General features: G+C 42.6%; 1 protein-coding gene and 1 pseudogene across 8 annotated transcripts in view; one reads left to right on the top strand and one right to left on the bottom strand.

The window, feature by feature from the left end:
- The window catches only part of DCUN1D1 (defective in cullin neddylation 1 domain containing 1), a 57195-nt gene that overhangs the window by 16577 nt on the left and 22892 nt on the right, over nt 1-17726 (bottom strand). For all 8 annotated transcript variants that reach the window (XR_011388031.1, XR_011388029.1, XR_011388030.1 and 5 more), the window contains 2 exons: nt 2871-2953; nt 2542-2638 (listed from right to left, as the gene is read on the bottom strand). Coding sequence is in view for 1 of the 8 variants with exons in the window: in XM_008266563.4 (XP_008264785.1) it covers nt 2542-2638; nt 2871-2953 (180 nt within the window). In the remaining 7 variants the exon portion in view is untranslated. The remainder of the gene's footprint in view (nt 1-2541; nt 2639-2870; nt 2954-17726) is intronic.
- LOC138849454 (olfactory receptor 2Z1-like) lies at nt 4558-17587 on the top strand (annotated as a pseudogene).

Raw genomic sequence — 17726 nt, 5'->3', positions numbered from 1 at the left:
GATCAGGGCGGTGCGCTGGCCGCAGCGCGCCGGCCGTGGCGGCCATTGGAGGGTGAACCAACGGCAAAGGAAGACCTTTTTCTCTGACTCTCTCTTTCATTGTCCACTCTGCCTGTCAAAAAAAAAAAAAAGAAAAAAAAAAGCGTAATTATCAGTCATATGCAGGAGTAAACATGCCTCACTTTTTAGTAAAAACTATAAATGACATTGAAAAGCAAGAGAAAAAGTAACATCCTTAATTACTGTGAACAGTTACAGGACACTTTTTTAAGATTTATTTTATTTGAAAGGCAGAGTGGCAGCTTTACCTGCTACACAACAGCACTGGCCCCTACAGGACACGTTTAGAGGTGCCAAGGTCACAGAAGATTTTTTTTCAAAAAATACATTTGTCTATTCAACAGTCTCAGGAAACACATTCTGTGGGAGAAGCCTCAGACCTAGCGGTTAAGACGCCAGGTGCTTGCATTCAGTGTCAGCAACCTACTCAGCTGCAGCCTCCTGCTACCACAGGTCGTGGGAGGTGGCAGGTGATGCCTAGCAGTTGGGCCCTTGCCATGAGTGTGGAAGGCCTGGACTGATTTCCCAGCTCCAGGCTTTGGCCTGTGAAAGTCTGGTTTTTGCAGGCATTTAGGAATGAAGCAGCATACGAGAGCTCATTTGCTCTGTTTCTCAAATAAACAAAATTCAAAAATACATAACAGTAGTTCTCAAGGAAGACTAGGTAAGTATGTATGACATAGTCAGGGTCACTGCCATTTCTAGATAAACAAAAATGCATGTCCCTGCTAGTAGATGGTGGCATCATCTTTATTATACACAGGAGGAAATGGCAGAGAAGTATTTACTGAATGCTAATACTATATTTGGCAGCTAAAGTACACCTCAAATTAGTCTAACGTGAAGAAGTTTATAATCAAGCTTATACACAATAAAAATACATACAAATATGTATAAAAGTATATGAAGAAGACAATAGGTTTCTTTTTTTTTTTTGACAGGCAAAGTGGACAGTGAGAAAGAGAGAGACAGAGAGAAAGGTCTTCCTTTGCCGTTGGTTCACCCTCCAATGGCCGCCACGGCCGGCGCGCTGCGGCCTGCACACCGCACTGATCCGAAGGCAGGAGCCAGGTACTTATCCTGGTCTCCCATGGGGTGCAGGGTCCAAGCACTTGGGCCATCCTCCACTGCACTCCCTGGCCACAGCAGAGAGCCGGCCTGGAAGAGGGGCAGCCGGGACAGAATCCGGCGCCCCGACCGGGACTAGAACCCGGTGTGCCAGCACCACAAGGCAGAGGATTAGCCTAGTGAGCCACGGTGCAGGCCCAATAGGTTTCTAAAATAAACTTTATTTATTTGAAAGACAGAGTTACAGAGAGAGGTGGAAACAGAGAGAGAGGTCTTCCATCCACTGGTTCACTTCCCAGATGGCCTGCATCGGCCAGAGTTGTGCCAATCCGAAGCCAGAAGCCAGGATCTTCCTCCAGGTCTCCCACGTGGGTGCAGGGGCCCAAGGACTTGGGGTCATCCTCCACTGCTATCCCAGGCCATAGCAGAGAGTTGGATCAGAAGAGGAGCAGCTGGGACTAGAACTGGTGCCCATATGGAATGTCGGCGCTTCAGGCCAAGGCTTTAACCTGCTGTGCCACAGCGCTGGCCATAAAATAAACTTTAGATCTATAACACAGATGAAAATTACTTAAGCCTTGGGGCTGGTGTTGTGACATAGCAGGTTAAGCCATCACTTGCAATGCTGACAATCCCATTTGGGCACAGGTTTGAGTCCTGGCTGCTCCATTTCTGATCCAGCTCCCTGCTAATGGCCTGGGAAAGCAAAAGATAGCCAAAGTGCTTGGCCCTTGCATCCACATGGGGAGACCCAGATATCTGAAGCTCCTGGTTCCTGGTTTCCATATTGCCCAGCCCCAGCCATTGTGGCCATGCGGGATATGAACCAGCTGATGGAAGATCCCTCTATCTCTCCCTCACTCTCTGTAGCTCTTTCAAATAAACAAACAAAAATCTTTTAAAAAAAGAAAGAGGGGCTGGTGCTGTGGCATAGCTCCATTTCCGATCCAGCTCCCTGCTAATGGTCTAGGAAAAGCAGCAGTAGATGACCCAAGTGCTTGGGCCCCTGCACCTATGTGGGGACCCGGATGAAGCTCCTAGCTCCAGCCGACTGTTGCCACCATTTGAGGAGTGAACCAGTGGATGGAAGATTTCTCCTTCTCCGCCTCTGCCTCTCCCTCTTTGTTACTCTGTAGCAACATATTTAGCGCTCATAGTATATCAGTGTTTTTTTTTCCAAAAAAAAAGAAAAAAATGGAAATTACTTATGCTTTTCTGGAAGATATGAAAACTGGCTGGAATTTAAAGAAACACAAGAATGGAATGGTAAAGAGGATGAAAGCAATTCATACATTCAGAAGACAGAAATCCAACTCTAAGAAAAAAAGAAGTGGGTAAGAAGTTCAGGGAAAAAATGATAAAAAAAAAAAGAGGCTATTTAAAGAAAACTAGTAAGGCAAAAATTTTCATTACCTTCTTCATCATAATTAGACATGTCATCTGCGATCATTGTACTGAAGTCTAAAAGAAGATTCCAAGTATCTTTTGGTATCGATCGTTTATGATGCTCCTATGAAAAAAATATTAAAATCACTAAAAAGAGCTGGAAGAAAATTGTCCAGACAATGCTAAATACAAGAATGCAAAACAACTGTACAATGAATTTGTGATAATCAAATTCCTCATTCTATGTCCATTACATGCTCTGAGGTGAATTAGTCATGCTTTAAAATATGTTCATTAATCTTTAACCACTGTAGAATTTTACAGAAAACATGCAACTGTAGAAAATGTGAACTTACCAACAAAAATTTATTCCATAAGTCTAAGAATTTAAATCTTCCATTAAGCACTAAGTTCCAGTAGGCAATGGCCATTTCTAGATCTGTAATATTAAAAATACATTAAGTATTTCAATGCTACAAACATTTGTCCCTGTAAAAGAAAAAGATGGAAGAAATCCTTTTGAAAGAACAATATTAAGTTTCCTGAATACTTACTGTATTAAAAATTTCCTACATTATGTCCAGCCTCCTCATCAATGACCAGTCTCTTCAGAGTAAAAATATTAACAGCACTTATCTCTCCGGGGTGTTTCAAAGTTTAAATCAGATAATACAGTCAAGCAGACCTGACTTCTTATAAGTATCAAATGTTAATGCACATCAGAGTTTCTCAGCCTCAACACTTTTGACATTTTGGATCAGACAATTCTTTGTTGTTGGGAGCTATCATTCTAGGGATTTTTTTATTTTATTTATTTATTTATTTTAAGATTTGAAAGGCAGAGTTACAGAAAGAGAAGAGACACAGAGAGAGGGAGGGAGATAGTGAGAGATCTTCCAACACTGGTTCACTCCCCCAATGGCCTCCACATCCAGGACCGGCCAGGCCAAAGCCAAAAGCCTGGAACTTCTTCCAGGACTCTTGTGAGTGCAGGGGCCAAAAGACTTGGGCTATCTTCTGCTGCTTTCCCGGGTGTGCTAGTAGGGAGCTGGATAGGAAGTGGAGCAGCCAGGCCTTGAACAGCCACACATATAGGATGCCGGTATCACAAGCAGAGGCTTAATGTGCTACACCACAATGCCAGTCCTGTTTTCTAGGAAATTTAGTGGCATATTTGGCCTCTACCCATTAGATGCCAGTAGCCACTTCACTTTTCCCCAGTGGTGACAAACAAAAATGTCTCCAGATATTGCTCCCACTCGAGAATCATGATGTACACCTACAGGCCAGAATGCAAAGGACTCTACTCACAATCCTAATGAAGCTTATGTTTCAAGGTATTGGCTGACTGATCCTGACCACAAGGAAACCATAAAGAATATTATTTTAAAAATTAAAGTAAGATTTTTTTAAAAGATTTATTTTATTTATTAGAAAGAGGAAGAGGCAGAGAGAAAGATATCCTCCATCCACTGGTTCACCCCCCCAAATGGCTGTGACAGTCGGGGTAGGCTAGGCTGAAATCAGGAGCGAGAAACTCCTCCCACAGATGGATGGGAGGGTGGCAGGGGTCCAAGGCCACCTTCTGCTGCCTTCCCAGGTGCATTAGCAGGGAGCTGGATCAAATGCAGAGCAATCAGGACTTGAACTGGAACTCCAATATGGGATGCCAGTGTTGCAAGTGGCAGCTTAACCTGCTGCACCACAATGCCAGCCCATTAGGTATTATTTTTAAAGTTTGTCTAGTAGTTAAGATGCTAATTTGGAGGCCTGCATCCTATAGCAGAGTGCCTGAGTTTGTACCTTGTGCCACTCCTGACTCAGTTTCCTAATGGAGACCCTGGGAGATCGTAGTGATGGCTCAAATCACTGGGTTCCTGCCACCCACATAAGGGCTAGACTGAGTTCCCAGGCTCTTGTGGGCATCTGGGTAGTAAACCAACAGATGGGGCAGTCTTTCTATCGGTATCTATCTCTGCCTGTCTGCCTCTTAAATAAAAATGAAGTTTACCAAAGACAACATAAATGGCCTTTGAACTGGGCATGGAGCAGAGAAGGTTAAAGCAGCAGCTCTGCCTCCTGACAAAGACCGCACCTTTCATACGACAGAGAAGAACTATGATCTCCTTCAAGGAATCCAAGAAGGTAAGAAGGTATCTAGCTTGCATGAGTGAACTGATCTCTCCAGGACAAAGAAAATGACACCCTAAGTAACTTAAAAATCCTTTTAGATGTGATCTCAAAACCACATTTGATGCCAGCACTGTGGCATAGCGGGTTAAGCCACCACCTGCAGTGCCAGCATCCCATATGGGCACTTCACTTCTGATCCAGCTCTCTGCTATGGCCGGGAAAGCAGTAGAAGATGGCCCAAGGCCTTGGGCCCCTGCACCCATGTGGGAGACCCAGAAGAAGCTCCTGGATCCTGGCTTCGAATTGGCACAGCTCCAGCTGCTGCAGCCATCTGGGGCCTGAACCAGCAGATGGAAGACCTCTCTCTCTGTCTCTACCTCTCTCTGTAACTCTTTCAAATAAATAAATAAATCTTAAAAAAAAAAAAAAAAACTATGTTTAATAAACCAAGGAGCATAAGAAAGTCAGAAAGACAGAGATGAGCAAGTATTATCCCAATTTTTTTTTTTTTTTTTTTTTTTTTTTTGACAGGCAGAGTGGATAGTGGGAGAAAGAGACAGAGAGAAAGGTCTTCCTTTGCCGTTGGTTCACCCTCCAATGGCTGCCACGGCTGGCGCGCTGCGGCCTGCACACCGTGCTGATCCGATGGCAGGAGCCAGGTGCTTCTCCTGGTCTCCCATGGGGTGCAGGGCCCAAGCACCTGGGCCATCCTCCACTGCACTCCCTGGCCACAGCAGAGAGCTGGTCTGGAAGAGGGGCAACCGGGACAGAATCCGGCGCCCCAACCGGGACTAGAACACAGTGTGCCGGCGCCGCTAGGTGGAGGATTAGCCTAGTGAGCCACGGCGCCAGCCGTATTATCCCAATTTTTAAAACACAGTAAAAAGGAGTGCACTTAATGCTGATTAACTGACAAAACCAAACATCCAACCACTAGAATCATGCAAGGGTATTAATAAATCATTAAGAATGAATCTCACTTTCTTTTATGAGAATTCTTAGAGTGACAGAAGAAAGGTTTAATACCTCTCTCATGACACAGAAATTTTTCTATCACATAAAGAGAACCTGAAACCACGATGGTGAAAAGTTAACTGATTAAACAATCATTTCCCTTAGCATCAATGAAGCATCAAAGAAGAAGCTGGAGGAAAATCTCTCCAAGAATATGACTATACTATCAATTCCATCCTATCCAACGACCTCATCAATGACGTCAGCAAAACTATGCAAATGCGTGGCTATATCTAAAGAAAGTGCAAAGGTAAGGAAGGGTCAATACAATAGATTATTAACATGATATAGCACCTAACCATAGTTGTCTTCCGATGGGCACTATCCTCCTAGGGACTCTAAATAAGAAGGGAGTGCAACAACTTTTATCAAAATTCAATTAAAATTGTGAAGCCAGTTAGTCTTTTTTTTTTAACTTTTATTTAATGAATATAAATTTCCAAAGTACAGCTTATGGATTATAATGGCTTTTTCCCCCCCATAACTTCCCTCCCACCTGCAACCCTCCCCTCTCCCGCTCCCTCTCCCTCTCCATTCACATCAAGATTCATTTTCAATTCTCTTTATATACAGAAGATCAATTTAGCATATATTAAGTAAAGATTTCAACAGTTTGCACCCACACAGAAACACAAAGTATAAAGTACTGTTTGAGTACTAGTTATAGCACTAAATCACAACGTACAGCACATTTAGGACAGAGATCCTACATGAGGAGTAAGTGCACAGTGAGTCCTGTTGTTGACTTAACAAAATGACACTCTTGTTTATAACGTCAGTAATCACCCTAGGCTCTTGTCATGAGTTGCCAAGGCTAAAGCCAGTTAATCTTATCTATCATACTATATGTTACCCAAAAATGTAAACACCTCAGTTCCGTATCTTTCTGTGCCATGATTCCAATCCCCATAACTATGATTTGCTTCCCCTGATTTTGTTCTCCATCTGTCCTCCCTTCCTAACCCTACTGTGCTCTCAGAATGCCACCTGCAACACGATGCACCCTCCTGAACTTTTTGCAGAGGATGAGCCCTCAACCCCCTGATGCTGCCTTCCAGGCTGGCTCTACCGCTAGGCACTACGTCCAATGCTGTTCTCTCATCAGCTCACAATCACTCTCCTACAGGAGCACGGACACCTTGGAATGCTACCACTACCTCCAGGTCATTATTCTCTCCCTTCTTGGAAACACACACCAGCTTGCTCTGTCACTTTATCCCTCCTCATCTGACATCTGACAAGCTCCTGTTCAAACCTGCCACATTCCCTGATGTGTCTGGCACTTCTTCCCCAGTCGGTCTTGATCCCAAGTTCTGAAATCATCCTGAAGGCCTTCAATGGCCATGTAAGAAGCCATACAGCCCTGTGACCTGTCAGCACTGATCTTGCCTCCTCTCTGGTCCAAACCAACCATATCTTAGACCTTCATCTCTGGATCATTCCCAAGTGTTTTGACTTTTAAGCTTTAAAATCCAACATCTCACACTGATCCTTAATCATTGTGGCTCTTCCTCCTATTCCCACCATATCTACTCTTAAACATCATCAAAATCTGAGTTCTTCCTTCTCTTTCCATGGTGCCTTATTCCAACCAAACCCTTCCTACAACCACTTACAACTTTTCCTTTGCCTATCTTTTTTTAAAAAATTTTTAATTTTATTCTTATTATTTTTTTTGACAGGCAGAGTTAGTGAGAGAAAGAGACAGAGAAAGGTCTTCCTTTCCATTGGTTCACCCCCCAAATGGCTGCCACAGCTGGTGCGCTGCACCGATCCAAAGCCAGGAGCCAGATGCTTCCTCTTGGTCTCCCATGCAGGTGCAGGCCCAAGCACTTGGGCCATCCTCCACTGCCTTCCCAGGCCACAGCAGAGAGCTGGCCTGGAAGAGGAGCAACCAGGATAGAATCCGGCGCCCCAATCGGGACTAGAACCCGGGGTGCCGGCGTCGCAGGCAGAGGATTAGCCTAGTGAGCCACAGCGTCAGCCACCTTTGCCTATCTTTCAGCTATAACTGCTCTGAAAAATCCTAACCCCAGATGAATACAATCTTTAATAATCTGAGAAAAATAGCATTTCAACAATAATGGCACCAAGTTAATATCCTACAACTTTAGCAAAGTTCTTCAACATTTTGACTGCTAGAAATGGCACTTCAATTTCTCCTGGAAGACTTTTCAATTTCCTTAACTCCCTTACTCCAATTCTATAAGCAGATAATCTTATTTCCTATCTCAAAGAAAAATATATAGGCCATAAGGGAGAAAATCTCCCATGTCACTGGACCTTAACCTTTCCAAGTATAGAGAATACATAATCCCATACCAGAGAGAAACACACTGAACACATTCAAAAACTGCTGACTTAACAAACTTCCTATTACTTCATATATGAACATACTTACCTTCAAATCCATCACCATCATCTTCCTTTAAACTCAGTGGAAAAGGTGTCTCTTCTTTCTTCCACTCAAGGATGAGCCACTTACTCCCCTACTCTAGATCCAATATCATCCACACTCTTGACGGATTCTTGTCCAGCCTTCCTCTCTCTCTACATCTCAACTTTTCCTATTCTCTGGTGTTTTGCACTCCACACACACAAAAAAAAATGCCCAAGTTATCATCTACCTTTAAAAAATCCTTCTTGGTGGGGCCGGCGCTGTGGCACAGTGGGTTAAAGCCCTGGCCTGAAGCGCTGGCATCCCATATAGGCACTGGTTCTAGTCCCAGCTGCTCCTCCTCTGATCCAGCTCTCTGCTATAGCCTGGGAAAGTAGGGAAAGATGACCCAGGTGCTTGGGCCCCTGCACCCACATGGGAGACCCGGAAGAAGCTCCTGGCTCCTGGCTTCAGATCGGCTCGGCTCCAGCTATTGCGGCCATTTGGGGAGTGAACCAGCGGATGGAGAACTTCTCTCTGTCTCTACCTCTCTCTGTAACTCTGTCTTTCAAATAAATAAAATAAACCTTTAAAAAAAAATCCTTCTTGGATCTCTTATTTCCTTTACTAGTTACCTTCTCTCTCCTTCATTTTGTAGATAATCTTGGAATAGTACACATAGTCCTCTAATTTTATGTACAATTTGTTCCTGAAAACACATCTGAAAGTCTCATTTAAATCCTGTTTTAAGAAAACTAGAAATATGACATTAATTCCTAATTATACCTCCATTTTAGTCTTTGCAGTTTTAAAGCTCTAGACCCAATATTACTTCCAGTCTGTTTATTTCTGTTCTTTACTAACTCGGCGTACAGGTGCCTGACTTGAGTTTAGTAAACTTAAGTTCAGCTGGGACCTGAATCAGAGCCCATATGGGATGCCAGCACTGCAGGTGGTGGATTTACCTGCTACACCACAGTGCCAGCCAACCCTCAGTTATTAATGACAACCAAAAAACAATCCTATAGATTTCTAAATGTTTCCTAAAGGCATTGATAATTCCTGGAGAAGACATCTTCTCTTCCTCATTATACATATGCAGTGCAAGCTGTCTCATTTTACCTTCCAAGTACTTTATCTCTTCTCTGTCCCCACTAGCATGCCTGTGTTAGGGTACTCTTTCTACCTAAATCATTACAACAATTCTGTAACTTCTAGCCCTGCCTCCACTCTCTTTAAAGGACCACAGTGTGGGGCCGGCGCTGTGGCATGCCAGATAAAGCCACCTGTAGCACCAGCATCTCATATGGGCACTGGTTCAAGTCCTAGCTGTTCCACTTTCAAACCAGCTCCCTGCTAATGCGCCTAGGAAAGCAGTAGAAGACTGCCCAACTACATGGGCCCCTGGATCCAAGTGGGGGACAGGGAAGAAGTTCCTGGCTCCTGGCTTCAGACTGATCCAGCTCCAGCTATTGTTGTCATCTGGGGAGTGATCCAGCAGATGGAAGATTTTTTTTCTCTCTAACTCTTTCAAATAAATAAATATTCTTTAAAAAAAGGACCACAATGTTTTGAGATGTAATTTTCAGGCATGAATCCAGTGTCATACTCATGTCAAAATCTTTCAATAATGTGGCTGGCGTTGTGACACAGCAGGTAAAGCCCCTGCCTGTGTGGGTGCTAGTTCCTGTCTCAGCTGCTCCACTTTCTGTCTAGCTCCCTGATAACGGCCTGGGAAAAGCAGTGGAGATGGCCCAAGTGTTTGGGCCCCTGTACCCACATGGGAAACCCAGATGAATTTCCTGGCTCCTTGGCTTTTGCTGGGCCCAGCCGTGGCCATTGCGGCCATCTGGGGAGTGACCCATCAGACCGAAGGTCTTTCTCCCTCCCTCTCCATCTCTCCCCCTCTGTCTATAACTCTTTCAAATAAATAAACAAATCTTTTTTTAAAAAACTCATCAATAATTTCCTACTACCTTCACATAAAATCTACACTCCTAGTCAAACAGGCTTACTTGCAGTTACTCAAAGGTGTGATGTTCTCTTACCTCTAAGGAACTAAACTAATCCCTCCATCTGCCATGTTTTTTTTTTTCTTTTGGCCTTGAAAATAAGCATTCTTTAAGACTCAGAAATTATAACATATTTGAAGACAGTGCAAACTCTCCTAGACAAACTTAAGATGCTTCTGACTCCATATTCAGAAGAGTAAGCAGTCAATCAATATTTTAAGTTATAATTAAGAGCTTAAAACACATAAGATTAAAATATATAAGGTTAAAATGTCAATTGCCACAGGTATAAGAAAAACCACGCTTTAAACAGAAATACTGGACTGACAATATTCTATGTTAAATTACCTCTCGGTTTAGTTTGCATTTTTTTAAAGATTTATTTTTTATTTATTTGAAGGGCAAAATTACAGAGAGAAGAGGAGAGACAGAAACAGAGAGAGAAAGAGAGAGAGAGAGAAGGAGAATTCTTCCATCCACTGGTTCACTCTCTAAAATGGCTGTGATGGCAGGAGCTGGGCCGATCGGAAGCCAGAAACTTCTTCTAGGTCTCCTATGTGGGTTTAGGGGCTCAAGCACTTGGGTCATCTTCCTCTCCTTTCCCAGGCACATTAGCAGGGAACTGGATTGGAAGTGAAGAAGCCAGGACTCCAACTGGCGCACATATGGGATGCTGGTACTGCAGGCAGAGGCTTACCTCCAAGCAATGGCACCAGCCCTAGAAATTGCATTTTAATCTCTTAAACCTCTCCTCTACTACTAGTTACACAAACTTGGGCATCTGAGTGACTTCTGTGACTCAGTTTACAATGAAGATAACAGGACCTACTCGCGCTGAATTGTTGCAAGGAATAAATGAGCTAATATACATGAAGAGTTGACAACAGTGTCTGGTAAACAACATGAGTGCTTACTATTATTATTTATTTCTAATAACTTCAAAAATTTCTAGATTCTGAAGCAGTATTGAAAAAGAACATACTCAGGAGCCAGCTCTGTGGCACAGTAGGCTAAAAGCCTCTGCCTGAGGCACCAGCATCCCATATGAGTGCCAGTTCAAGTCCTGACTGCTCCACTTCTTTTTTTAAGCTTTTATTTAGTGCAAAAGATGCACAGGAGAATGAGAGATTTATCTAAGAGAGAGGGGTAAATCTGGGTTCATACCGAGTACCAGAACCAGCCATGTGGAAGAGCATCTAGGCCAGGAAGCCTAGGGTGTGCAGCCTGAAGGCCACGTGCCCTGAGGCACCAGGCTACAGCCAGCCCCATCCTGGCAAGAGGCCAGGGCGAGGTAGGGAGGAAGAAGGCTGCTCCACTTCTGATCCAGCTCTCTGCTATGGCCTGGGAAAGCAGTGGAAGATGGTCCAAGTGCTTGGGCCCCTGCACCTGCGTGGGAGACCCAGAAGAAGCTCCTGGCTCCTTGCTTGAGTTCCTTGGCCCAGCTTGAGCCATTGTAGCCATTTGGGGAGTGAACCAGAGATGGAAGACTTTTTTCTGTCTCTCCCTCTATCTATAACTCTACCTCTCAAAAACATAAATAAAATCTTATTATAAAAAAAGAACATATTCAGTGGTAACAAGAGAGCAATTAGAATAAATGAAAAGAAAATGCAGAGAAAGAGAAACAAGTCCTAAATGCCTAAGATGAAGATACTTGTAGAATGAATCTTACGTAAACCATTATAGTGAAATTGAAAACACAAAGATGATCCCATGTCATTCTTTCAAGGAAATGCAATAGGAAGAATGAGATATTTCACAAAAGATAATCAGTGAGTACAGAACGAAAATAGATATGAACTGAGAGTAGACCTAAACACAGCCCCTGAGGAGAGGAGATGCTGCCAACCCACTAGGAAGGATGGAATGGGGATCACCAATGCTATCCACATGGTCTTGTTCAGCACAACACAATCTAACACAGAATGTGGAATTTTAAGACCTGGGTTCTAGCTCCAGTTCCAACAAACTCTAAGTCAGCCTCTCTTGCTATGAATTTCTTCATTTACATGATGGAGATGCAAATACAGTATTTACTTAGTCAAAGAGTATTATGAAAACCAAATGAGATCATACATATGAAAATGCTCTTTAAAACACTGTAAAATTACTTCTAAATATTAGAAATAATATGTGAAAATTCTTGAAATCTACTGAAGAGTCTACCTGAACCGGGGTTCACAAGAACGTGACCTGTGGACTGCAGTCTGATAAGAATTCAGTGTGGCGGGACTGGTATTATGGTTAAGCTACTGCCTGTGATGCCAACATCCCATATGAGCACCAGCTCAAGTCCCCACTGCTCTATTTCTGATCTTACTCCCTGCTAATATGCCGGGGGGGGGGGGGGGCAGCAAAAGACGGCCCTAGTGTTTGTGTACCTGCTACCTACATGGAAGACCAGGATAAAGTTCCAGGCTCCTTTTGGCCTGGCCCAGCCCCAGCCACTGTGGTCATTTGAGAACCAGTGAATGAAAGACCTCTCTCTCTCTCTCTCTCTCTCTCTCTCTCTCTCTCTCCCCCTGTCCCTTTCCCTCCCCCACTCCCTCTGTAACTTCACCTTTCAAATAAATTTTAAAAATCTTTTGAAAGTTCAGTATGGTCATTAAAATGACATGGTTGCTAAGGAACTAATATAATCTTTGGCCAAATTAATACAATGAAGAGTCTCACAAAAAGTAACAGACCCACAGTGTTCTATATTAAATATCCTCCTTTTGGAATATTATGGCCAGTTTTAAGAGCTCTATTTTGAGGGAATAGAGAGAGGGAAAATATGTCTGAGCAAACAGTAACAGTATTTCCTCAAATGAAGAACAGTTAAAACAACTGGAATGCTGGCCTGGGAAAAAGGACAAAAGGTGATCACAATTTTTAAAGGGTTAAATTTTCTTTGTTGCACTGGAGGATAACAGCAATGTACAAATTATAAAAACGTTAGCTTAATAAGAACTGTTTAATGACAACAAGTAAGAATATTCTGTGACATGAATGAACAGTTTCCAAAAATGTGTTCCAGTCCCTGCACGCTCTAAAGCAGAAATGGAATCAACACCAGGTAGGGAGGCTACTCTGGGTAGGCTAGATTTCATGGAGAACTTACAAAACCCCTTTCAAATTTAAGATCTAGGTGACTACCAGAAATGGCAGGGGAGGGACTCAGCACTGCGGCACAGCATGTTAACACAAGGCCTTTGATGCTAGCTTCCTATATTGGAGCGCTGGTTCCAGTCCCAGCCACTCCACTTCTGATCCAGTTCCCTGAAGAAAGTAGTGGGGAATGGCCCAAGTGCTTGGGTCCCTGACGCTCCGACAGAGTTCTGAGCTCTTGGCTTCAGCCTGGCCCAGTCCTGACTGTTGCAGCCATTGGGGAGTGAACACTTTTCCATCTTTTATGCAGTGGATGGAAAATCTCTCTATGTGATTATGTTTGTGTAAGGGCCCTGTGAACACTCAGAAAGATTGTCAAGAGAACTGTTCTCTTTTTAACTAGTCATTGCATTTCTTGATGCCTAGCACCAATACAAAAATAGAGAGAAAACTAAGATTTGTCTTTCTTTACATTTTTTTTCTTAATTAACACTTTAAAGTCCATATTCCACTATTAGAGTTTATACTTCGTACTTTCTGTGGCTGGTGTATCATTGTGATTATTACCATCTTAACCTCTTCTAAATGTACAGTTCAACAGTGTTAGGTAGAGTCAGATGACTGTGCAACCAATCTCCAGCATTCTCTTCAACTTACAAAACAGAACTCTTACAGCCATTACACAACACATTTTCCTTAAGCACAAGACTTATCAGATAATACACATACATAATTCTTAAACATGCTTTTGCATGATTTTTTCTCCAAATTTGCTTTATAATCTGAAATTCCAATATACCATATTACTATATCCACTAGCTATATTTTTATTTTCACCACATAAAAGCTAAGATTCAATATCCAAACTATACATTTGCCCAAAAATAGCATTTATTTGGTGCTCCAGTAAGTGGTACGGACATAGCTAAGAAACTAGTTAAGTTTTAAGTCTCTTTAACATTTGATATTCACAACACTTATTTAATCTTATGAAAATATTGTGCTACATTTATAAATACCACAAAATAATTCTTGCAATGTAAATTCTTAGACTTTAACAGATTTTTATTTGTGACAAGGAAAGAAGAAACTAGAATAATAACCCAGTTAACTGTGGGCACAGATAGAGAAACTATCCTTAGGTAACCTAGGTAATTTTGCCTGCAAAATTAAGAGTTTCCCTTTAAGAATAAAATCTAACCTATATTAAATAATCAGCTGGAAAAGGGGCTTCATTTAGACTATGGCTTCACAGGTATTTTGTAAATCTTTAATAAATTCAGTCATGTTTAGTCACTCTACAGGCAAATTCTCCATTACAAATTTACATTTGTCCCTTCCTCTCTAGCTTTCAATCATTTCCACAGGCTAAGCCATGTAATTGCTTCTCAGTGGCTTTTCCCCCCTGTAATCTAAAATATACAAAAGGATAGTACAAGAGGTCACGTTAGATTCCCCAACTAGCACAGCTTCAAAAACAAAAACAAAAACTGACTTCCATCATTGGACAAAAGTTATTTAACCTTCCTGTTTCCTCATCTACAAATTAAGGATAAAAAATGACTAGCACTTTCTTATTGCATACCTAGCACACAGCAGGTGGTAAATTATTGAATCAGAGAATGAACAGCTCATAAAATTGTTCAACATTAAGGCAGTGTATGTAAATTGCTTTAGCACGTCACCAGATACACAGAAAGCCCACATGATACTTAAGTTACTGCCTTCATCAGCACCTTCTGTGGGTACCCACTTCCTACAAGTTCAAACATTTCTTTCCCATTTTCAAAAAGATGCCTACTGGGGCCGGCACTGTGGCGCAGTGGGTTAACGCCCTGGCCTGAAGCACTGGCATCCCTTATGGGCGCCAGTTCGAGACCTGGCTGCTCCATTTCCAAGCCAGCTCTCTGCTGTGGCCTGGGAAAGCAATAGAAGATGGCCCAGGTCCTTGGGCCCCTGCACCCACATGGGAGACTTGGAAGAAGCTCCTGGCTCCCGTCTTCGGATTGGCGCAGCTCTGGCTGTTGCAGCCATCTGGGGAGTGAACCAACGGATGGAAGACTCTGCACCCCCCGCCTCTCCTTTCTCTGTGTAACTCTTTCAGATAAATAGATAAATCTTAAAAAAAATAAAAATAAAAAGACGCCTATGGTCATTTAGCCTTATTGCATCTTACTAATTTAATGTCTCAACTTCTCTCTTCTACAAAGAAGCCATGCTTGTTTCTGAGGCTAGCTTAGCTCTTCATTCACAACTGTCCTCTTACTGCAGTACCTTCCATGTTCCCTGGCACAGCAAACACCAAGTCCTTTAGGTTTACATCCCATCTTGGGCATAAAGCATTTCCCAATCACTCCTGCTTTTACTCATTTCTGTCTATTACTTTGTATCATCTAATACTATCTATCTAATCTTTTTAGGGAGCTTTATAAATTATACTGTGTTTTTTACTTCCATACCCCCTAGCTGTCCCAAAAGCAAAAATGTGTATATTACATTTAGTACAAAGGGATTGATCTGAACTGTTTAGAGATTATTTCTGGATAATTAGATTGTGAATAATTTTTTCATTTTTTTTAATTTTTGTATATTTTCATCAAATTATTCTTTTCTAAATCAAATTTTTCTTTTAGTATATTATAAATTCTTTTGGATTTTCTAGAGACAATTTATGAATAAAACTTTACTTCTTCCTCTCTAAAAAAATTATTTGCTGTACCCATTCAGGCATCTTGCCACGGGTCTTCTTCCTCTAGCTAAAGTCTTTTGTGTCAAACACGAGGCAAGTAAATGACTTCATTCTGGTAGGGCTCTTTGTCAGTCAGGGCCACGTCAGCCCCTCTTCTCCATGCTGGTTGCTATGTTTATCATGTGCCTTCTGGGCAACACTACTCTTCTTAATCCACGTGGATTCCCATGGACTACCTTCTGCTCAGCCGGCTCTCCCTGTGGATGCTAGCTTCCCCTTGGTCATCATTCCCAAGATGGTATCAGACTTTCTACAGGGAGAAGCTTCCATCTCCTTTGGGGGTTGTGCAGCTCAAATATTCTTCCTGACGTTGATGGGTGTGGCTGAGGGTGTCCTGCTGGCTCTCATGTCCTATGATCGCTAAGCTGCTATGTGCCATCCCTTGCAGTATCCTGTGCTCATGAGGCATCAGGTGTGTCTGCTAATGGTGGGTGCCTCCTGGATAGCAGGTGGACTCAATGCCTGCATCCACACGTCCATCACTCTACGTTTCCCTTACTGTACCTCCCACATCATGGACCACTTCTTCTGTGAGGTGCCAGTCCTGCTGAAAGCTCTCTTGGGTAGACACCTCTGCCTACGAGTTGGCACTGTGCACTTCTGGGGTGCTGATGCTCGTACTTCTGCTTTCCCTCATCGCCACCCCCTATGGTCACATTTTGGGTGCTATCCTATGCATGCACTCAGAGGTGGCCTGAAACAAGGCATTCACCATGTGCGACTCTCACTCACCATAGTGGGACTCTTTTATGGTGTCATGGTGTTCATATACATGGCACCTAGTTCCTATCATAGCCCACAACAGGACAATGTGGTTTCTCTCTTCTACAGCCTTATCACCCCCACACTCAACCCTCTCATCTACAGTTGAGAAACCAGGAGGGGTACAGATGGCTTTGATCAAAGTGCTCAGCAGAGCTGGGCTCAAGTCAAAATTATGTCCACCCTGGAAACTGCCCTGATTCCAGTGGTCCTGCAGCCCACCCATCCTTTCAAAGCATCAACTGGTGCTGCTGCTAAGCCCTTCTGTCCAAGGCTGAGTGCCTGACCAGTTCCTCCCTATTCCATGACTCATCAGGTTCTTGCTTTACCCCACGGACCTGGCTCCCCCAGAGAGGCACCCAGCAGCTGAGGGACTGGTGAGCCAGCGGCGGGCTGTCATGCCTTTTCATGCTTTCTTATAATTTTTAAATAAATCATAACTAAAAAGAATCAATTTATTAGAAATAAATCCTACATGGTATTTCAATAGATACTAAGATTCTAAAATATCGTCTGGATCACAAATGAGTGAATGCATAAAGAAATGCATGTCCAAGGGATTTTAACAACTATCTTTTTTTTTCCATTTTTTTTCCATTTTAACGCATGCATTTTTATTAAACTGGTCTCAAAGTCAGTGTGCAGGTAAGACCTGGCTGCCCCACACCTCAGGCCACTCTCCAGGGGACCAAAAGCATTCACACATCTCAAGTCAAGCATCAAAAAAGGGGGCCATTGTGGCTGATTTTAAAAAGTAAGTATACTGAGATGAAGTTTTTTAAAACTTGTATTACATAATTTATACAAAAGCAATGCTGTCATTTCCCCTGTGTGGAGCTGGGCAAGGATTAGACCATTCTCCTTTGGAGAAGTAGGGCACAACTATTTATTTTCTATATTGCACCTATCATAAAATCAGTAAGTGATTCAAATACACTACCCAGAGAAACCCTATTATTCAATGTGCATGGTATTTTCTGATTATTTCTATTTCTCATTGGGTTTTTTTTTTTGGATAACTGGTATTTTCATGATGACTTTATGCTAAAACACATAAATTTTCTATTACAAAGTG

Source organism: Oryctolagus cuniculus, chromosome 4, assembly GCF_964237555.1.
Source record: "Oryctolagus cuniculus chromosome 4, mOryCun1.1, whole genome shotgun sequence".
Classification (NCBI taxonomy): domain Eukaryota; kingdom Metazoa; phylum Chordata; class Mammalia; order Lagomorpha; family Leporidae; genus Oryctolagus; species Oryctolagus cuniculus.
The sequence above is the reverse complement of the archived record's forward strand: the minus strand, read 5'-3'. Positions and strand labels throughout refer to the sequence as shown.